This window comes from Sturnus vulgaris, chromosome 5 (assembly GCF_052056855.1).
Source record: "Sturnus vulgaris isolate bStuVul1 chromosome 5, bStuVul1.hap1, whole genome shotgun sequence".
NCBI classification, from domain to species: Eukaryota; Metazoa; Chordata; class Aves; order Passeriformes; family Sturnidae; genus Sturnus; species Sturnus vulgaris.
Genome location: NC_142247.1, coordinates 47,367,374 through 47,390,990, shown reverse-complemented (window position 1 = coordinate 47,390,990; position 23,617 = coordinate 47,367,374). Strand labels below are relative to the sequence as shown.

At 42.7% G+C, this 23,617-nt stretch overlaps 1 protein-coding gene across 3 annotated transcripts in view; it reads right to left on the bottom strand.

The window, feature by feature from the left end:
• LOC106856333 (cyclic AMP-responsive element-binding protein 3-like protein 2) overlaps positions 1-23,617 on the bottom strand; it is a 69,261-nt gene that overhangs the window by 5,558 nt on the left and 40,086 nt on the right. For 2 of the 3 annotated variants that reach the window (XM_088165676.1, XM_088165679.1), the window contains 6 exons: positions 12,571-12,737; positions 10,870-10,957; positions 8,933-9,114; positions 8,125-8,271; positions 6,425-6,483; positions 5,235-5,303 (listed from right to left, as the gene is read on the bottom strand). In XM_088165676.1, the coding sequence (XP_088021802.1) occupies positions 5,235-5,303; positions 6,425-6,483; positions 8,125-8,271; positions 8,933-9,114; positions 10,870-10,957; positions 12,571-12,737 (712 nt within the window). The remainder of the gene's footprint in view (positions 1-5,234; positions 5,304-6,424; positions 6,484-8,124; positions 8,272-8,932; positions 9,115-10,869; positions 10,958-12,570; positions 12,738-23,617) is intronic. The other variant, XM_088165678.1, reaches the window with a different exon arrangement.

Genomic DNA, 23,617 nt, shown 5'->3' with positions numbered 1-23,617 from the left:
ATCTCTGCCTTTTCACACTCATTTTAAAAAACCTGTTGGGCAGAGTGGGCCCAGAGAGCTGATTACAAAACAGTCTTTTTGGAAAGTATAATTAGGCAGGTATTCTGAGGTCTCCTATACACAGAGGAAGATATATCCCCCACCTTATTTAGCAAATACCTTCACATAAGATGTCCTTCTTCCCAAGTCGTTAATCTGTTTGAGCAGAACTACTGTTTTATTCTCAACAGAGAAGGACTCAGTGTTTGGAGCTGACAGGATACAGGTGCATTTGCCAACTGTGAGCAAGAACCAAGGCAAGAACAAGAAACAAGTTTGATCAGAGATGACATCAGTTTATCCTGCCACTGGCAAAATGAGACACTTCTCGGTGATTTTATTCTCTATTTGAATCTGAAATGGTGGAGGACTGGATTCTGAGGTCAAAAGATTCTCATGCAAAAGCTTGTGACCAGACAGCTGCATGGATGATCTCGACCAGGAAAGGCTAAAGGAGCAGATCTCTACCCTGCAGAAAAGGGACTCTCCTAAACTATGATGTTCCCTCTAAATAGCAGTAGAAAGGCTACAAATGCTTTTAGTGGAATACACAGCCTATGGCTACGTCCTAACAGAAGAAAACACAATTCCAAGACAGCATGCTAAGGGGGTCTGTGCCCCCAGGGATTATTTTCACTGTGTCTGACACATTTCCCAGGGATATTCAATTAGAGGGTCAATTCCGTAGGAGGTGTGAGCGTGCTTTCACGCTTTTCCCTGCCAATGGAAGCACCACATAGGAAAGCTGTAAAGTGACTGAAGACTCCTGCACTTCCTTCTACATACTGCCAGCAACTTTGTCTGTCTGTGATGTCTTGGTTTTGGTGCATATTCACATGCATTCATCTTCAGAAGAGGCTCTTTCACTACTAAAGTAAGGACCAAGTCAAGCCTTCCCTTCTGCTTCCAGTGATACTTCAATTAAGTAGACAAAACTTAACACTACAGAAACACACGGGAGACTTCCACAAGTCAGTATTCTGTTTAAAAATCCAACATCAATTCAAACAAACAAAAAAACAAACAAGACATCTTGTAGGGGACACCAAACACTTTTTAGATGACTGTTCCTGTGGTGTGAGGACCAAAACCTAATTCTGACAAGGACAGAGAAAAATTATTCTGTCTTTTAACTCTACACAGAGATCCCTTCTCTGCCTGTCCCATTTGTAGGAAAGGGGACAAATCCTAAAGTAAGATTTTAACTCAAAGACCACTTAAATCCACAATTTTCTCTCATTTGAATTACAAAAAAAAAAATCTCCAGCAATTTTTTCATAAAAGATCTTACAGCATGAGAACCAATGTCATGCTGGTCTGAAAGTAAGGAGTTACTCCAGGGCTGCCAAGCTTTGTCAAACATTGTAAGGGTGACCCGAAATTAAGTGCAAGATATCTCATTGCAACTTAAACCTAGATCCTTTTCTCCTTGAAAATGATTTGGTAAAATGACTTTACCAGTCTCAAATATAAGAACAACCAAGCAAATCAGTGAAGTCTGGCAGCTTTGGTGCTGATAAACCTTTGGTGGGTCAGACTGATGTGCAACTTGATCTTTAGATGATTGGGAATTGGAGAAGTGAAAAAATATCCCGTTTTTGTTTACAAGGCATTGCCTTTAAGGTGCTTGGTAGTGCAGATCTACACAGCTGGCTACTGTTACTCCACAGGAGCAACTCTGGCAGCCACTTGCATTCATTGTCCGTATGTGACAGTCTCATGCACTGGATCACATATCTATCATTTCTCTAGGAAAAGGGATCAAGATACTTACAAACACAGACTCAACAGAAGGGAGTAGCAAAAGCACTTCTCAACACATCATACCCAGAACCAGATGTTTCCAAATGCTTTAAGCCCAAATAGAGCTGGTTCCCAGGTAGCTGTGTCAGAGACACACTGGTGTCTCTGACAAGGCAAGTGTCAGAGAATGTTTGCAACCCTCTGGATCACTGGCAGTTTCTGCCTTTAGTCTCAGTGGCAAAATGTGAGTGGGTCAATCCTTCTTGGTGACTGGGACAACTCAGTTCAATAGCCAGCGCCAGCTTCTTCTCACACCCTTTGCTTTCTAAGAGAGCAGCGTCCCACGTGTTTAGATGCTACTCAAACCAATGGCTCACTTGTGGCTATAAGACAAAATAGATAAGCATGAAATCCTGTGCTTCCTTAGTTTTGAAGAAAACTGCCTAGGAAGGAACTTGGATAGGCTTCTTTTAAGGGGTTGAGTCGTACAAATTAGGAGAGGTAACATATGCTAGTGTTCTAATACTAAAGCTGACAAAAACACAGCACGCACCAACTCAGATTAATGAGAATTAAAAGCTCCGGCATTTTGATCCCCTCTTGCCTTGTCTTTTAAGATGCCTGAATGCCAAGGGTGATACTCCTGAATGCAAATTTTTGATCACACTTGCACCTTTGACATGACATCTTTTCAGACTCATCTCTTCAGGCTAAGGCTGGCTTTCAAGGAAGAATCTTGTAAATTTTTTCATGTTACTGAGAGTAATGAAGGAACACTTTGATCAGAAAAAAAAGGTCTAGTGTTTTCATGGTTTGGAGGCAGATTTTGAAATGCAAGCAGGGTTTTCCTGAAGTCGTAGGTATGTATCTATGCAAATGTTTTCTATATATAGATGAACATACTCTTAAAATGTGATAGCACATACTGAAAGGAAACTGCTGTTCAATAGTTGTATGTTTTGGAAATTGCCCTTGGGGGGGGGCGGTACCACATGACACCACGGAGGTCACTTGGCCCCACTCCCCCCAGTCAGTTCTCCCCGATGGCAGAGGGCCAGTTCCTCTCAGTCCAGCTAGACTACACAAACATGATAGTGACTGACAGAAATACATGTTCATCAACTTTTAGGGAAGCAACTACAGCCCAATTTTTCAACAAGGCCAAAATCCAGCGTGGTCTACATCTACAATTGAATGCATCCTTTTAACATGGAATCATAGCTCTTCTTTTCCTGGTTATCTTTCTTCCACTCTTACAATCTTTCACAATGGGAGAGCAGCTCTGATGTTCGTAGACCTAACTTTAGATAATATCTTCAATCATGTCTTCATTTTTTACTGAAATCAACACTCAAAGTTACAGCTAAAGTCAACTAGGCTTCTGCTTTGGACATATTAAATAAGATACATGTGTGCGTAACTGTGCTAGGTACTTTGAGAAATAAAGTCCTAAACACATCAATTTGGGCATCTGACACACCAAACTGACACTAAATAATTTTGACCATCGCTGCTCCCAATTTAGATTCTGTTGATTCTGTGACTCTATGCAGGAGATGAAAATTCCAGCTACAGGATGCTGTCAAGACAAGTTCTGAAGCATGTGAACAGTTTCTGGACATCATGCCAAGGCTCTGTGCAAATACCAATGAGGAAATTAGGCATTTTGAATTCACGGTAGAATGTGCATAATGTACATTAAATCAGGGCCTGGAACCATTCTCCGAATGAGACAGTTGCGCAATTATACAGTAAATAGGAAAAGTGGCTTTTTGGAGTTAAGGTGGAAAACGCTATTGTATGATATGTTACGAAGCTGAGCTTTGATGAAAGCAGGCACTTGAACAAATTTCTCAGTACTTCACATGTAAGCCTTAGCAGATCTTAGACACAGATTTAGATTTTATGTCTAAGTAGCCAAAACTGCATTGCCATGAATTACGAGAATTTCTGTGCAGCAGGACGAGCATCTGCTTCTCTGCATGATATTACAGATCAATATCGATGCAATTGCAGATGGAAGGAAACAATGCAACTCATCCCACATGGCCCAAGTAGGAAGGATTTGGAGATAATATTACTTACCTAAAACTTTTTAGAGCATTTAGCATGAAAGAATTAAGAGAACCAAATAATACAGAAGATGCTAAAGGTCCTTTCTGAAAGGATGGACAACACCAACAAAGCTGTTCTCATCAGTGCATCCTCAACAGCTCAGAGATGAAAACAGCTGGCCAGATTTATCTCAGCTGGGGAGAACAACTTCAGGGGTGACAACATGCTGTCCCCAAGGGGATAATCTACAGCTGCACCTTTTCCTAAGAGAGGCTGGCTTCAGTACCTTCTGGGGCAGATTCTGGGTGACACATCCCTACTCCACACCTACAGAATAGTTCTTGGTTCTTTTATGTCAAACCCTGGAGGACGATATATAAGAGGCACAGAAATGGCTTGGCTCTCTTCAAGCAAGCAGCAGATGTCTTTATGCATGAGCAGTGTGTGGGAGACACTCTCCAGCAGGTCACAGTGCCACAGGGTCTGGCTTCATGAAATTAGAGATTGGATCCAGACATTAGAAACAACACGTGTCACTCAACAAGCAGTGCACTAGCTGCCAGACCAGCTCTAAGGCCATTTTTCATGATCGTGGGTCTTATGTTCAAAATCCGACCTCCTCCCGCACTTCAGTGTCACCATCATGTTCCTTTGTAATATTCAACCATCACTGCAAATGCCTCTAACTGGGAAGTGTTAAGAGTACGCTCATCTAGTACCTACTCACTGGAATTTGCCACACTGACACTGGAATAAGCCATGATTGGCACTGCACCCTCAGCTAACACCCAATGAAAAGCTTAGCTATTCAATATTTTCTGCCATGTGTCCTTTGAAAAAGCCACCACTGAGTCACCCATTTCTTCAGAAACAAAGAAGCAAGAAGGTGATTTTCCCCTCCAAATGAAGGGAATTCTGGAGTGTGAGACGCTTAGAAGGCTGCACAATAATTGCAATGACATCTAGTAGTGCATAAAGAACTAATAATGACTCTTGAGTTGCATCACTGTAATTTCTGCAAGAGTCATGTCTCAGGTTAAGGCTTCCTGGCAAAATTTCACTCAATAAAGACAACTGGGAGAGCTGGACTGCAGGGGGTTTTTGTCCTGTATTACTAATTGCATTCCCTTGGGCAGTGGAAGAACTCAGAGAAGAGTGCTAAAAGGTTTCTCAAGCACAGCACAGGCTGGGGAGGCAGTTTAAGACATGACATCAAAACCTCCGTGCTTTACATCCCACTGCAGTCACAATAATTGGCCTTCCACATCTTTCTCGGACATGAACCCTTGTCAGACACATCTATGGTTCACATTTCAGTTGATCTCTTAACTCCACATTTTCACTCTTCATGGTAACATCCCGCTACCAAGTTTTGTTTGATGATCTCCATACCTTACCTGTTTGTGTTCTCCAGGACTTCAACCTTCTTACGCAGCTCACTGTTTTCATTTGAGCAGGTCTCAACTCTGGAGACAGCACAATGAAAGAGAAATATAAAAACATCCGTTATTTATTCAAGGGATTGTAAAACAAGCCAAACTGGCTTTCTCTGGGAGCTTCTCTATGATCTTGCCTACATTTAAAGAAACATTACACCTATGAACTTTAGTCGTAATATTTAATCACACTTCATTGTGTGAAACACACAGCACAAGTTAAATTACCTGACTGGCAAATGCTACGCTTCTGAAATCAGAGCCTCAAATTACAAGTTGATGAGGACTAATAAGCCACAAGATTAAAAACAGTGCTAAAGACTGTCCCAAGATACTACCCGTTTCCAAACTGTCCCTAGAAATCCCCAAACTAAAGGGGACTGCCATATAACGTGTAAGAGGGCTGAGTAAAATATGTGACTCCTAAGAAGACAAACAGGACTATCCCAAATAGCTTCGAGAAGAAAAAAGGGAAAAGGAAATAGCCTTGATTTCTGCGATGCAGGAGGTGGAACTTCAGAAGAGTAACTCTGAGGAAGTGAGACAGAGCTATAAAGAGATAAGAAGAAAGATGGAAATTGCTTCAAGGATAGATGGTACAAGGGTTTTAACAGAACCATCTGATGAATTGCATAAGACTAATACTAGAATATTCATCTCCTGGAAGAAATATTAATTTGGGATACAAATCACTCACTGGATTCCTGCTTGCTAAGGGAAGTCGATAAGCCATATGCTATTTTCCCGCGTCCTGCTTATTTTCCCAGGCAGTCTTGACTCACCCACTTCCTATTTCTGTCTTCATCTGCACTAGAAGACAGAATTTACTCACTCTGGATCCACCTTTCCCTAAGCACTGCCTGTCCACTAGGCCAAGCCAGTTGCCTGAGGCAAAGGCTGGGTCTTTTAGGCAAAGGCTGCCTAATTTAAGGTGCAAAGTGTTTCCTGGCACGTTAGCGACCTCCTGCAGGCGGGCACAGTCCCGACTCCGACAAGCAGCTGCCAGGAGCAAGGCCTTTTCTCAGTCACTGCCACGAGATGGCAGCTGGAACTCTGTGCATGGAACTGTCCCAGCAGCCACAGCTGGATCCCTTCCCAGTCCCACAGCTAGTACTATTGGCCTGCTTGAAACAGGAAGGAAGCTGGCTTACTTTTTTTCCAGACTGTCCATGTATTCTTTCTTTTTTCTTCTACTTTCCTGGGCAGAGATCTAAGGAAAAAGGAGGAAAAACAACAAATATTTGCACAGAAAACAAAAGCATCAGAGACAAATTAATAAACTGCTAAAAAACCCCAGTGTTATCAGATTCAAGCTTCTGTCTTGTTCTCATTTCTATTACTGGCAAGCAAAGCACTGACTTGATCTATTTCCACATTCTGAAGCAAGACTCCTCCTTTCAATCACACAAAAAAGACCATCCCCTGCTAACCTTAAAAAGTAAATCAGATTCATCTGGAGAGGATACCCTAGGACAAATACCAAAAGATGATCCCAGGACGACGTCCTGCATCTGGGACAGAAAAAGCCCATTAATGTATTCAAAAGGATTTGCGGACAAGGACATGGGGTCCTGATGAACAAGTCAAACATCTGTTAGCAGCGTGCCCCTGTTGGAAAAGCAGACAACCAAACATGGGTCTGCATCAATGAGACTGCAGTAAGCAGCTCCAGAGGAGTGGTTCTTACCCTTCTGTTCAGTGGCTGCAGAACCACAGTTGAGTACAGCAGTGCAGTCCAGGGCTCAGAAATAAACCCTCTGGATGTACAGAAGCAAGCCCAGAGGCAGATCTCTGCTACAATAAGCATGCCAGGACAAGAAGGGAATCCTATTACTCTCTTCAACTATCTCACGCAGCAAAGATGATGTCAGAGCTCCCAGGGGCACACAGCAAAATGGCAAGAGGCATCAAATACAAGTTGCACCAAAGGAAGTTCCAATCACACATTAGGGATTCTATTTATTTGCTTTTAGCACAAGAGTGGCCTCATATGGGAACATGGCTCCCAGTGACACAGGGGACTCATCACCCCTTGGGACAGTAAAACCTGACTGGACAAGACCCTGAGCAACCTACTCTAAGCTGACCCTGCTTTCTAGGCCAGGGCTTTGACCAAAGGACCTCCAGATTTCTCCTCAATATAAATGACTCTGATTCTACGTAATTGGTACATGAAATACACAAGATCACCTCAGAAAATTTTGAAAAAGCACATTACAAGACCAAATTCCAATTTAGTGTGTCCAAATTTGCACCTATATCTGCAAAACCAGTAGCAGAACATAGTAACCACAAAAGACACGCTAAAATCCTTTAGAAAACGGAGTTGGCCAAGTCTGAAAAAAATTGCATTCTTCCCTAGGATCTTCCTCATGCCAGAAGAAAAAAAATAAATTTAAAAAAATACTTGCGGGGCATTTGGTATCCTTGGTATCTACTTTACAAGTCACTGAATTCAGTGATCAAAAGACTAGTGCACTGAAAGACACAGTCATATTTTAAAGCAGGTAACAGAAAACACCTTCCTCACCATGCAAAGAATACAGAGCTCTTTGCCTACCATAAGGGTAGGATTGTACTGATTTTTAAATGGAGCCAAGCCACAGCAGCTTGATACCCTGCCTGCTAAATACTCCATTGTTAATGGGGTCAGGTAAATACCTACTCTGAGGCACACTCACACTGACAGACAATTTGATGGATGTGTTTAGGAACAAAGTAAAGCACTTTGTTTTCTAAAAGGCAACTTACAGTGCTGAACAGTACCACAGACCATTACTGCAGAATGCAGCCGCATTTTTTAAAATGAAGGACAAGTAGGAACCACCCAGCAAAGCTAACTGACATTTACCTTGTTTTTTATTTTCCTGCGGATTTTTTTTAGAACTTTCTCTTCCGCTTTTGTCAGGGGCAGTTTGGTAGGGATTGGGTAGCCCTCTGCTATCAGCGTCCTCTTCTCTTCTTCTGTCAGGATGAGGGGGCCAGTCCCCTGTAATTTCTTCAAGGGTCATAGAAATGAAATAAAATAAAACAGGAAGTGCACACAGTCCTAGAAGAAAAGGTTGTTAAAGAGGAGAGGCAGCAGGTCTTTCACTTCAGAGAGGACTAGGCCTACTGGAACAGCCTCCTGCAATTGGGAATGTGTGGAAAACCTTTCAGGTACCTTCCATTCAGAGTTCGAACCTTTGGGACAAGTTTTCCCTGAAAACAGTTGCTCTTGGCCCAGCTCTGTACACACTGAGGCCAACAGTAGAACTGCCTTTGGCTCAAACAGGGAAAAAGACATATGAGAAACACTACTGAAAATCCCTCCCTAAAGATCACCACTTGCTAATGATGTGACAAGAGGACAGATGCAGATCTACCATATACAGGTCAACCCAGCAGGGCTGGGCTCTAAGGCAAAACACAAGTCCATGATGGGATAAACCTAATAACACCAGTGAACCCTGTACCAACTTAGAGGAGAGGCACACGCTGTTCCCTGTGGGAACAGAACAGACCAGTGAGCAAGAATTACTGGATCTGCAGTTTTGACCAGAGATTAATTCATTGAAACAACAACAGAAAGTAGGCAAATCTCTGTCAATTAAAAAAAAAAAAAAAAAAAAAAAAAAAAAGACACAGATAAATGGCGGAGGAAAGGCAGCTCAACTTACATGTGGTGCAGTCAGGAGAGGGGAATTGGAGAGCACTGAAGCTGTGCGCGACACAACCTTAGTCGTGGCCTGGAGCTGCACTGGGCTGGAAGGAGGGAGTGATCGAGCTGGGCTCTGTGCCCCTTCGGAATCACTGTCATGGCTGCTCGGAGGGGTGGGAGGCAAGTGCAGGGGATCCACTGCTAAATGGCAAGAGAGACAAAGTAACACAAGGGTTTAAGGTGTTGATTTAAATTGCCACTACAGCTGCCACCACCACAGTTTCCAAAACTAGGAGTGTCTGCTAAAAAATGGATCAAGCAAGAGTGGCAACTTGGAAGAGGTTTGGAGCACGCAGGTCTCCAAAGAAGGAATGAAATGCAGCAGCTATCTTTAGGTTTGACAGACAAAACAGGGCTCTGTGCATATGCTCCAGTCACGTCTACCTACACTCCAGCTCCATCTTCAAATGCTTTGAGGCTCATGTATAATGCACAGTACAAGTTCCCTCTTCCTGGGAAACCACATTAACAGAGGGGCTCTGAGCCAGCATACTTTCTCTCCGAAAACAATAGTATTTTCTAACTTTGCCATGGATTAAACAATTTCCCAGTATTTGCAAGGGAAGGGATCCCATCCAAGGAGTCATATCATCAGGAAGAAGAGAAAGGTCTCCTAAGGATGTGATTTGGCACAGCTGAGAAGTGACTGACAGCCTAGTGACAGCAAAGGCTGCAATGCACAGATCCAGCAGGAGCAGCACAGGCAGCCACCACAGGAGCCTCTCTCACACTGTCTATCCAGGGCCATAAGATAACCTCAACTGCAGCCAAAAGAACCTGCTCTAGAATTGTCAGAGTGCTGCTTACGATCAAATGGGTCTGGTCTGAGAGAAATGGGGCACATCTCACCTCTCTCATTAAATGGACAATTTAGCAGCTGCTCAAAACAGCCGTAACTAAGTCACTTTCTCTCTGAGCTAAATTTACAGGAATTGAATTTTGAACTAGGAAGATACAGGGCTAATTTCCCACCTTCCACCTCCGTTATGCTCTGCAAATTTGAGTTGAAAAGATCAAATGGGTGGTGAGGGAGGATGGAAGAAAAATAGTAATAAAAACACCTATAATACTCTTTTTGTCTCACATGCTAGCTCTTGCAGTTGCCAGAAGAAGAAACATATTTGAAAAACCGAAAGGCCCTTAATCCCATAAAGTGAGCAAACAAATCTACACCTGAGTTGAGATACAGCCTCCCTTTATCCACCTGCTACATCATTTGCTTGTCTCCCTAGAGCTTCCTACTACTTACCTACAGAAATGAATTCACTAACAGAATATCAAGTGTTTCTAATTGAAATGCAGTTCTCTGCTCAGATTTCACGCCTAATTTTTGGCTCTTCCAAAGTGTTCTTGGCTTTAATTGTGTTTAGCTTTCAGGGCAGGGATCTTTGCTCCTCCTTCCACATTGGAGTGTAGTAAAAAGACATAATGATTGTTCTTAAAACTAATATGCTACAAACAGATTCACCTAACTTTTATTCTCATATAAACTCACATCCTGCTTTTGCATCGGAGGTTAACAGTAAAGTTTCTCATACCTTAACTAAGTCTCCTCAAATTTATTTCTTTTCTATCCTAAATAATCCTGTACTTAATTAATTAAAGCTCCCTTCAGCACAATTATTAATACCCTGTACAGGAAAAGGGATCGTTTTCTTTGTGATGAAAAGGGTGGGGGGGAAGGGGGGGGGGAGAAAGAAAAAATAAAAAGCCTCACATAAAGGCTCAGAGAGACTCTGGCTCTTCAATAGCCTGAGTTGAATCCCTATAAAACAACTGCTTCAGCCTAAAAGCTAACATGGTGAATGAGAAATCCAAATATTTAATCAGGGTAAAGTACGTTTATTGTACTTTCTGTCCATCTCCCCCTATATGTTCATTTGGTAGTTAGCAGACCTTCCTTAGGAGAGAGGTTCAGGAACTGATCCACTTCATGGGGCTCCAATTTAATCTCTGGAAGAACTTTCTGGGTGAGTGGTTTCATCTAGAAAAGAGAAATTAAGAGCATGAAAACCTGGAGCACACATCTTAAAAATCTTAATAGAAGGACACAAGGATTACTTCTCCTTAAATGGAGAGGTTTCCTCTCCTCCTGTTCTGCCACAGGAAAAACTTTAACTGCTTCACACAGTTTGCTAAACCAGGCAACAGAGAATACTGCCCAGAGTACTCCCACTATGGCTCTTATTACTACTACTATATTTAGCTAAAATAAAAGATTACGTCTCACAGATGACATTTCAGACTGAAAGCTAACATGTAACCCACTCCAATTACTTCTCTAAGCAACAGAGCTGCTGCTAGGATTTGCTGGACTGCACAGTCTGTTTGAGTAAGGACAGAAACATCCCTGGGAGTCAGGGAGAGCCTGTTAAGGGCCATTGTCATTTGGGAGCAAGAGCAAGGTGCCAGCCACTGAGCACCAGGTTTTGGGACCCAAGTTCCTTTCACAGTGCTGAGGAGCAGGAAAAGAGACAGTCACTGCTGACTGAAGTTTGGAAGACACCTGGCTTGCCCCAGTGACAAGACTGGGGCACCAGGCTGCCAAGCTGCTGCCCAGAGCCTATCTGTGTGCTACAGCCCCAGGCCTGAGGAAGCCAGTCTGGCACTCCTGCAGGTTAATTGCAGCCAAAATCTCTCTCAGTAACCTGTGTAACTAATTCATGCAACAGCAGTGAGCCACCAGCAAGTCCCAATACTCTGCAAATCACAGCATCCCAAGCTACAGCAGGGCTACATCCTGGGAATAGCACGTTCAAGCTAGGACAAAATCATGGGAAACTTGTGCTTAGCTTTCTTCAGTTTCTCATAAAATAACTCCTGTTGCACATATTTCTGATCCACATACAAATGGAAACATGTATTTTCAGCATATATCAACTCCCTCCAGCCTGGACTGACATTGCATCCTGGGGGCTGACAACAGCCATGCTTCTTCTTCCACTGGCTGGGGACCCTGGTGAGCCACCAGCTGCTGCAGTTCATTCTCCTTTAACCCAGCCACAGCCAGACTAAGCTCTTCAGAATGCCCACTGGCTGCTCCAGCTGTGGTCAGAAATGCACCACAAAGCTCCATGTGAGGCTGGTTGGTGCAGAAGTAGCAGCAGCTTCAAATGTCAAAGCTTCACATATCTGGCAAAAGCAACTTCGCAGGCAAACAGAGAAACTCTCCAGTCAATCCAAACAAGGAGTCTTGTTCTGCTTAGGGGAAGGCAGGGCAGCACTAAAGTAAATTCTTATGAAAGACACTTAGCTTGTCACAGGCTTGATAGAGCAAATGGATTAGTCGGTTCAGGTGCAACTGGTTCATTAGAAACTATTCAAACATTTCTACAAGTCCAAGAGCCCCGGGCTTTGGGCTAGCACAGAAGACAAAATTGTATATCCAATCATTAAAAGCTAAAGATGCAGACAAGTGTTTTGAAACATAAGCTCTTACAGCAACAGTGGGACACCAGCAAACATTAAAAACCATTAAAGCAGACTGCAGTGTGCACCCTGAACTGCCAAGCTCTGGTACCAAGGAGGCTACACTGGTATACAGCCTTGGGAGAAGCTGCAGCCAATTGTGCAGAGAGAACAGAGAGTCTGCAGTACCAGGGCATCTATCTGTAGTTCAGGCTGGTCCCCCTCCACCGACGTGGCTGTGACGGTGAGACTGACTGAGGGAGCAAGGCCTGATGTCTCACACAGCCCTGGCTCAGTCTTTATTGCAGCTGGAGTAAACTCTGTAGCCAGACACCATTCCTCATTTTCCAGGTCACCTGCCAGGGAAGGAAATTGGACACCACATGTTTAGATCAGAAACAGAAAGACTACAAACAAAAATAATGTCATTCCTTCTCCAGAGAAGGGAAACAAACACAGAAGACATTTCAGTCTATCAACAAAACTCCGTCCTTACTATTCAGCTCTCAGTCAATGCAGACAACCATGACATTTCAGGGCTGTAACCTAATCCTAGCCCCAAGGTCCACAGAGGAGCAGCAAAGAAAAACGCAGGGCACTAATCACTGTGCATTGCTGAAAGCTGCTAATGCGTAGCAGAACAAGACTAAACAAACCACTGGGTAAAGCAGCCAGGGAGCCGTGTCTTAAACAGGCTAGTGCCTGCTGAATCAGTTTTATTCCTCCTAGAGATAGCCTTTAGCCAGACTTCTGCTTCTTCTACTGCTTGTAGGCAGCCAATAGCTCAAAGGGTGAGATTATACTTTTAAGAACAAAGTATTTGTCACACCCATAACTTCAATTTTTTTCCCCAAGGATTCATTTAGTATATGCAAAAGAGGATATAGGCTTTGATGATTTCACAGGAGCACCAGTGCCACGGTCATCATGCTAATTTCCTTCACAGACCCTCTGGGAAGTCACAGCACAGGATGCATATTTTATCTGATAGCAATGAAACATGCATCACGTGTTGGCAGAATTATCCTCTAACTCCACTTACTGAAAGCTCGCTACTCAAGAGAAAGCCATGCAACCTTTTTCTAGACAAAGCTGAAGGGTTTGCCCAGCATTGTCAAGAACTGGAAGAAGGTCAGCATGGTAAGTTTAGCTCCCCGTTTCCATTCCATTTTTTGCTGAAAAAGGACTTACTTTCCCAGGTCTGAAGTATAACGGAGGACTGAGAACTTGGAAAGACTCAACCTTTGAAACAATTCCACAAAGCTATTAACAACCCCCTTTAAAAATACAAAATAATCAAATGCATTTTTGTCAATTGCAATTCTGCCTTAGAAAACTTCCTATTCCAACTGAAAGACTTTAATCTTTCCTCTTGCAGGAGAACATCCTATATTAGGGGCACTGCATCCCAACTGCATGTGGCACAGCCCTCATAGCCTACTGAGCAGTAGTTGTGAGAGGCGTATCCATTAAATAGAGCAACTGGAATCTGAAGGCAAATATACATGAAAGATAAAAGAGTGCTGATCTTTCTTTCAAAGCTTTCTACTGCCTCCAAACAGATTCTTTACTGCATATATGAAAGTTAGAGAGGGAGAGAGTGGGGCTGGTAAAAACAACAGAGTTTTGAATTAACTGCGTGCTGCACCAACGTCCTGGGAGGCATCCATGGGGTTGTGGCTGTGCCACCAGCATTCTGCAAGGCTACACAAGACCCTCCATTCACAGCTGAGTGTATCAAGACGGTGGGATGTCAACAGAGTTCAGCTGCAAACAGGTAACAAAAACAAGAGTAGGCTTACAGCCTCTGTGCTGCTGTGCGTCTTTGCTATTAAGACCACACAGGCACTGGGCAGAAGCTGGGCGCCTGGAAGAAGAATGTACATCTCCAGTGCTAGAAATTACTTTGTGGTGGGACCTAACCTCCGCCACTGGCAAGGAAGGAGGTAATTTAAGTAAACACATATCGAGGAATTAAAAATGAAAAATACATATCCTGTAATCAGAAGCTCAAGAACACCAAGGCCAGCAGCTCTGCCAGAGTTAATGGCAGAGCAAGGACTAGACACCATATTTAAGTTTCTGGAGAGCTTACTCCCAAAGCTTCCTGGGAAGTACAAAAATGCAAAAATAGGAATCTTTATGGGAAAAAAATAGGTAGGGTTGTCTAAATATTAACTCAGGAGAGAGGACATTGCTCTTTTTCAACCCTCTCTGAGCCTCTCTATTCACAAACACAAAAGCGCAGCTCCCTCCCAGCTTACTGTGCATGCATCATTCAGGTAAAACCTTTAAAACGGTAGCTGCCTGGAAATCCAGAATCCCTTGGCAAATACAACTTTCAAATGCCCGTTTTGACAACTTATGTCAAAACTGGCCCCACATCACCTTGTGCAGAGCCTCCCTTTGCTGCCCCTTGCACCTCTGGGTCGAGGTACCCCTGGGGTAGCATATTATGAAAGCCATGGATAAATGAGAGCTATTAGTGAAGCCAGTAATTAGCCCTTAATTGTCTCAAATTGCTATCAGCATCTAAGTGGAAGGGAAATCAAGCCATGGGTGACCAGCAAAATAGGGCATGGCCTCTAAGGCTGCACTTCATGATTTTTATCACCTCTAAATCCCAGACTCATGATGAATATTCAGCTGCTCTAAGACAGTAAGATATGCTGACCTTTGGCTGGTCATTTCACTCCTCTGGAATCCATCATTTTATTCCTCTGGAAGCCGACATTGGTGATTAACCTGACATCCCTTCCATCACCACTTAGATCTGCATAAACTACTCAGAGTTATTCTAGGCTTTAAGCCAGTCTAACCAGTTTGTAGTGTTACAGATGGTTTTCAGCGACAGCAACATACTGCACTTAGCACTGAGAATTCTGAAGAACTGCATCTGACACTTTTTTAACACTGCCTCTTACAATGCATAGTGACAACTGTCATTCCAGATGAACAATACTCTGAAAGGAAGGGATGAAGGACTGGGCAAATCTCACCTGGATACTCTCCAAGTCACTGTTACAAATTCCCTACCAGGATCAGGGAGTATTGTGCTACTAGTTACTTTCTTTTGACACATTCTAGCTTCTCGAGTCACCAAAAATCCCTCCTCTGCTCCAAGGGACCTGCAAGGACATTTCCCACTCTCCTTTTTCCTCTTCCTGAGCACAGCCGGTTGAAAGTATCTGAAAATCATTCTTAGTTTACTCTTATAATAGTTCCTTAGCATCTTAGTGTACTCTGCCAAGCACTGTACTAGCACAGCAAAGTGGCAACCCTTCTCCCAAAACCAATGAGAATAAAATACAAAATCAGAAAAACTAAGGCAAAGAGCAAAAATGCAGCAGGCTAATAGATCAGTGGTCATAAAGAGAGGTATGGCACACCCTCCAAGACAAGAGTATTTCTGATAGAGGATTACAGAGAATCATGAGAGAGGTTTCAAGAAATAACGAGAACAAACAGAAGTGTTGCATGTGAAATATTGAAATTAAAAGGACAACAGGGGCTGGCTCAAGAGACCCACTGGAGGAAAAGGGAGGTAGGCGTCTTCTCCAAACCAAGCAAGAAATGCTGTGGTAGGAGTAAATGACTGGTGTCAAGAAGTTAGAGGTGTTTATTTTTATATTTGGCATGATCCATGAGGTACACATGAACTTTTGTGCCACAGTCCAAAACATGAAGCTGAGAGTATAATCTTCATGATGATATGAATTCTAGACAAATATGAATAGGGCAACACTTCATCCTCAAAATATGCTAAAAGTCATTCAGATAGAGAGAGAAGAAAGTCTCAACAAGAGATTTAGTTCTCCAAATGGCTAAGAAAATACACATCCTAAGTACTGTCACTTTGGCTCTCTTGAAAAATCTCTTCTCAGGCTTCAAAACAGTTCACTGTTGAATAAGAGATCCTGGCTGTCAGTTCCCTCCCCAGCTGAAATTTTCTACAAACCTCAGAACTCTATCATGCAACGACTGCTTAGATGATCAGCATTCCCCTTTACCTACACTTTCATCAGTCCATGAATGCTAGGCATTTTGGCACATGAACATGTTATTTAGGGAGTCCACACAGTACTTAGCAAAATCCCAGCCAATACCTCTACGTGCAACACACTAGTGCTGGTAAATTGCACACGTGAACTGAACCTTCAGGTTGCAAAGAACTCAGGTATTAAGAAATACGTATGAATGTTTAACTCAGTGTCCTCTTGCATATCATATACACCTAAAAATAGGAATGTTTTAATAACATGACCAAACAATTTCTTTACAGAGCCCATGCTATATCCAACAAGCAGAATGCATGCTGCTTCACTAATTGAGAAGATATTCCATGTTTTGTTCTTTGCACTGTCTCATGCATAGCCTCACCTCTCCTTTAGCAAATACAATTCAAATTTGGTTCCCACAGGACTATTTAATTCCCTCCTAGGGAAAAGCTCCACAACCTGAATTCAATTTCACAGTGGTGCTCAAAATTCAAGTGAGACATGGAAAGACTAAGGCAAAAAAGAAACTAGTAATTTAAAATGGCCAACTGGAGACAACTAGAATAGGATTTTTCAGATGATTTAGCCCTATTATTAAACTTGATCAAAATCCAGCATGCACTGAGCTTTCAGGTTGGGCTGTGAGCATCTACCACTGCTGCAAGTTAAACATCAGAGTTTCAACTCAGGCACCCAAAAAAACCATTCATCACAGCCACCCAGGGTTTGTGACACATGCACCTAAGATCTCCTGTGTCCAAGACTAAAATTACATTTCTTCAGAAAGCTTTTGTGTGCATCTGTCATCTAGCTTGTGTCTCTTCTCCCACAGACTTGTTTAGCACACATCTTCTACAGCACATTACACTGTGATGATGATTGCCAACAGAGATAGGCTCCTCCAAGCATCACAGCTGTACTCAGTGTGCATGATTTAGGCACACATGAAAAATGTACAATCAACAACAGCTGTGTTTTTACATGTCATAATTAATATATACCATTTCTGTGTTTATAAAAAACATTTTTAATGTATCTGTATTTATACCCAGATATAAAAAATTCTATAAAAAATTCATAGTCTTTTAATAAGACCATGTGCAGCTTTCTAGGATATTTGTATCTCTCAGAAGAACTGCAACATTTTGCCTCTTTTTTTGTTCCATGGACATGTTATAGAAAAGGCAGGGTAGGAAAAGTGGAACACAAAGTCAAAAATGCTTACTCCAACTGTACAGTTTTTCTAATATCAGAGTTCCCAGAAAGTTTTGCTCTCCCTTTTTTATTTCTATCCAACTACTTCTTCAATCTTGTCCAACATACCACCTCCTTTGCTGTGAGAAAGTAGATCGTCTCCAACATTGACTAAATTTCACCCCTTCTGAGAGATGTACAGAAAAACAGAACTTACAAAAATAACTAAAATGGTGTCCCTTGCTCCCCACATTCTTTTCAGCACTCTTCATTAGTTTACAGAGACACTTATTGCTGGATAATTAAGTTGCATGTGCATTTACTGCGCATTTTTAAATAAATAAGAGATCTGTGAGATGCACTCTGCATCTCACCCTCACTCCTCTCAAGTACAGAGAATGCAAGTATCCAGAAAAACAAGTTTCACTTTTTTTTTTCCCCTGCAGTAAAAAGATAGCACCACTATGTAAAAAACCCACATGAAGGGTATACCACTGAATCCAACCTTTAAGGAGAATAAAAGCCCATACCACCAATACAGATCTCCATCACATAAAACAGACGCATGCACTGAATGTCGTTTCAAACCACCGTGCAAATAAGACCTGTAGAATCATCAAGGGATATATACTTATCTGTATCACCAAAATGAAGAGGCAGCTTTTGCCACCTCCTTCAAATTCACTGTTCAAGCGACAGATAAAGTAACTCAGAGAAAAACAAAACTAAAAACTTAAGGAGACCACAGACTATCAGTCAAAGTGCTCTGCACAGGTATCAGAAAAGCCATCTCTGAACAGGGTAATGCAGGATGTTCCCTAATGAGTCAAAGTGTTCTCCAGCCAAGTGTATTTAAATAACCTCCTTCATCTGTGTTAACTGATTTGAACAATAGGGCTTCAACTAATTCCTTTTGGTGCATTTGGTCCTTTTGGACAGACCTTACACTGTCACCATGCACCACAGGACTGGATGCCACCTGGCTTCTGTACACCCATGCCATGGACAGCCATCTTCAGTCTCAGGCTCAACTCAGCACATGTTAATGACACACTGATGCAGACAGTGCTTAAACTGCATCAAAGGTCCCTGTGTGCAAAGCTGGCCTTTGGACAAGTGTTCTGCCCTCACCTGAATGCCCCCTCTGAGGGGAGCACCTTTATACATGGAGCAGTAGGACCAAGGGGTGCTCACGAGCTCTCCACCACAGAACAGCTGCCAACTGGGAGCCAGCTAACTGCAAAGAGAAAGCACCTCTTGGAAGAGGCTCACAAGTTGTTTGTGGGGAAACTGACTGCTTGATCTTCCAGAGAAGCACCTCTGCACCATGAGTCCTAAAGGGCTGCTGATGCATGCATTTTGGGCATGCTGCTGGACATGCTACTTTCAGGGAAGGAAGTTCAGTGTCCCTAGCTTTGCAGTCTGAGCCTTTCCAACCTCCCAAAGGCAAATTGGACATTTCTGGAGAAATAAATGCTGCCTTCTCTATCCCCTGGGTTCAGATGGTTCGCAGTGTCCAGCTCTGGGCACACATAACACTCCCTGTCAGACACAAGCCTTGCTTATTACACCTGAAATGCTGAACTCCAATGCCTCCACCTCTCCCCCTCTCCTTTGGGAGGTGAGAGCCCACATTCATGGACAAACAGTTTCTCTTACAGATGCGAGATGGCATTTCCCCCTCCCGGTGCACACACTTTCTCCCACTGCAAATAATGCAACTGAAGCCCTCAGAACTGCTGTGACAAAAGAGATACTGTTTGACTACCAAACATTGGGGTCCTTTTAAAAGTGCCAGGAAGGGAAAGTTAAATAAAGGGGCAAAGATGAGAAGCAGTGATACACTGTAATTACAGTGCATAGAAGAAATAGCTTTTTTCACAACAAATGATCATTGTTCATTCTGGCACCCCTTCTTTGATCAGCATGGAGTCCATATATAATCCACAGATAATTTGCATCACAATCAAAATAAGTAAAATAGAAACAAAGACTTATCACCTTTGTATACATGGGAGTCAGGTACAGACCGAGCTGGATTTACAGCCTTAAAGTTGGATAACATTATATGTCCTATATAAGATTATGATTTCTTTCTTTTAAGGTATGAGGAAGTTATCCAGAGAAGCACTGTAGTCAAATAAAACAGTTCTCTCTCTCAGGTCCGAATTTTTCTCCTCACACACCACTCAGATGCTGTGAAGACCGATCTGTGTTTTGGCTTTAACACACATGAAATGGACTTGATGCTCACAGTACATAACTAAGTGAGTACAAGCTGCCAGTGCAACACTACAGAAAAAATGAGATCACTAGTTTCACAAACAGCAGGACTGGAAGTGGGAGGAGTATTCTCATAATATGCATCATCAGGGAAACTATTCCTGGGAAATCAGTTCCTGTAGTCACTTGGCAAAGAGTTTGAAAAAGAACCTGCAAAGGTCCCTGTTTTGAGAAAGTCACAGCAAGAGCTGAAGGTCCAGAAGATTCTACCTAGGAGGAAACACCAAGGAAGTGCAGTTCATTTAGACTGTAACCAAGCAGCAGTCAAGAGGGAACTTAATCACAGCCTACAAACACCTAGAGAAAGATGTTTCAGAGAGCAGATGATTCTTTAGAAGAAACAAAAGCTATAATGAGCTCTCATCTATGTGTAACTGGAAGCTAAAGGAGGCCAGGCTGCAAAAACTGACAATTATTAACTGCAATCATAAGTAAATGCCCACCTCTACATCAAAACTAACATTTTTCAGACATGCTGCTGCTCAAGAAGGAGTTACAGGGTTGACGCAGAGTGACATATTGAGACTGTGGACCTTGGATATACAGAAGATAAAAAAAATCTTCTTGTACTCTGGTATCAATTTAGTTGCTTTTATACAGACCAATGCTTTCAGGCACATGGTGTGATTCTTGGGCTGTCCTGTGCAAGGCCAGGAACTGGACGTGACGATTCTGATGGGTCCCTTCCGACTCAGAGTATTCTATGATTCTATGACTTTAACACTGTAGATGGTGACAAGGATTGACTGCTACCTTTCCACATAACACTCAAATACAGGCCACTTCCACTAAATGGCTTTCCCATTTCCTAAATAAACATACAAAAGAAAAAAAATTACACAGAAAAAAGGTTGCAGGAGTATGATTTAAACAATTGCCAATATGGCTTTGACAGCAACTTTTGAAAGCACAAGTGAATTTCTTCTTTAATTTCTGTTTGTTTGGGTTTTTTTTAAGTCAGGGCAGAGATTCCAATTTTCCTTGTTCCCATTACATTGATTCAGTATTTGGACAAAAACAGACAGTATCGGGACATTGTACCTCTCTATATATAGACTACATAAAAAATAAATTAGGATATGTAATATAACCTTCTATTAATAATAAAACTCTTATGACTGACAAATACACCACATATACATATGTATATTATGTGTGCGCATACATATGGATACATATAAAATCTATGAAGACCAACCTGAGCCTCAAGCCCAGAGATGCCCCTATGTGGAGACAGCACATGACACTGATTACTGCTTGTGAACTCCATACCTAAGCAAGAGTTTTTTGTAGCCCTGCCTGAGATTTACTGCTGAAGGAAGAAAAGTGGGAGCCATGGTTTTGGGGAATTTGTTTTGTTTGGGTTTCTTATTTGTAGTTTTCTTTTTCAAATCTTGTAGGGAGATGGACTTGAAGTTTAAAAATCGAAAAAGAAAATTCAAGTTTTAGAAGCACATTACAGAAAAATATAACCTCAGCAGTAAAAAACACAGTAACAATACAGGTTACAGTCTGGGGCTATCCCCAGTTTTGGCACAGATAGGAGTAGAACAGCAACACACCATTTCAGCAATCTGTCTGTCAAACCTTCAGCCAAGACAAGCCTCTTCAAATCCAAAATTAACTTCAAAGCATTCCTGAGCAGGAAAGCACCAACAGGTGGGGCAGGTGGAGACCCAGACTAGTCTCAAAAGCAGAGCCCTCAGGGGACTGGGAAAGGAATTCACCCAGCCACCTGGGCACAGTCTGAGAGACACAGCATTCAATCACTAGTCAGCTGTCCACTGTCTCTGCCCTACTAGGCTCACAAAGTGAAAAACACCAGACAAATCGAACATACACCCACCACGAAACACCCCCCAGCACTTGAACTGATCTCAGAGGATGAAGAGCCCCACACAGATGCTGCAGACTCTGCACATTCCTGCTACACACCAGCCCCTCAGTATTACCTGTATTCAGCTGTCACTTATGCCTCACACATGTCCCAAACAAGGGACAGCCATGATCCTAAAGTTTGTGCTCACAGCTAACAAGATCAAGCACGGCAGGGCAGGGAAGGAGCCTATACTCACATCTCAAGTCACAAGGAGAATAACCAGATTGCCTGCTGAAACTTAGGTCCTGCCTTGCTCCTGGCTGTCTGACCCACAGCTCTTCCTTTCTAAAAGGCTGCAGAGACTGGACAACTGAAAACAAACCAGCACGGACCATAACAGAAAATTAGGCTTCTTTTCCTATTTCTTTACAGCTGTCAGAAATGAATCTGTGCCTCAAAAGGCTGTGATGAGATCTCCCTTATCCATCAGCCCTATTCTCTGTCTGCCCTCCCAGATTCTTCATGTCCTTTCAAGAGAATTTTCCACTCCACATTTTCCATCACTCCTTGTCCTTCTCTACAACCACTCTACAGTTGTTTCAAAAACCCCAGGGCTCAAAACTAGAAAGCAGAAACCTGATGGGAGAGAGGTGGCAGTACAGCTGCTGTGGACAGTTTGGTACAGGACACAGCCTCATTTTTCATGTTGCTGCCTGAAGTCCTCCCCAGGCCATATGTCTTATTTGCCATTTCAGACAAACAAAAGTGATCAGCTAGCTGCAAGCAGGCAAGTTAAGGCTGTAAATCTCTCTCCCTCTAGTATCTTTAAAGTTTATGCAAAACTGAATCTAAGAACAGATTCTTGTCATGGGGAGAAACCAAATAACACATTAAATGCCAGATGTCTTGTACTCATATGCTTTAAAACTGATACCTTCAGAAAGCCCACACTAGCAACAAGCTGCAAGTATTCAAAAAAATTATCCTGTACAAAGCTGGGGAAATGGCCTCAACACAGTGAAGACAGAAGAGTGCCAGTGTTTGGACCTTGACTTCATGGACACTTAAATGTGCTCTCACATTGAACTTAACAGGACTTCTCAGAAAAGTTAGAACCAGGCTTATGAGTTTCCTAGGTTTTACAGATACAGCTCCTTTTAGAAAAAATTTACACAAATTTACAATTACAGGAATAGGTCAATTCAGCAGTTGCAGAAATTATGGTAATAGCCAGGCAGCAGCCAGCAAGAAACAGGTCACAGCAAAAATTACTCATTCCCTGCAGGAATGGGCAGCAAAATGGAGTCAAAGAAACCAATCACTCCACCATAATGGCTGAGAGGAAACATTAAATAACATTTTCAATAAGGCTGTGGGAGACTCGGGGGGGGGGGGGGGGGGGGGGTGGGAAAAACAAAAGATGGAAACAGACACCGAATTGCTTAAACTGGTCTTGAAGATCATGTGCTGAACAAGGCCAGCCTTTTTCTCAGCCCCCCTGCATGTTGAAGCTCAAAAACGATGCATCACCGTCGAACAACCATGAAAACACTACAAGAGCTCACCAATCTGCCCATTGGGATGGGTATCTGGAGAATGCAAATATTTTTAACATTGTATATATGTCTCTCAGCACCTGCCACTCCACAAAGCCGCTCCCAGCCCCCCAGCAGCAGAGGATCATGCTGGAGCATATGAACCTCCCCCACCACACGCTGTACTTTCTGGTCCTCAAAACGACACTGGTGCTCCCAGTATCTGTGCCCTTATCCCACCAAGGGGACTGACCTTCATCAGAGTTGTCAGGAGCACTGTGTACCTTCACTGCCTAATAACAGAGACACTTTCAATCTCCAGTGTCCAGCTCTGCAGTACTGCCATCCACAAAATCATCTTTTCCTGCTCTCACAGACTCAAGGAATGAAAAATCATCAGCGTGATG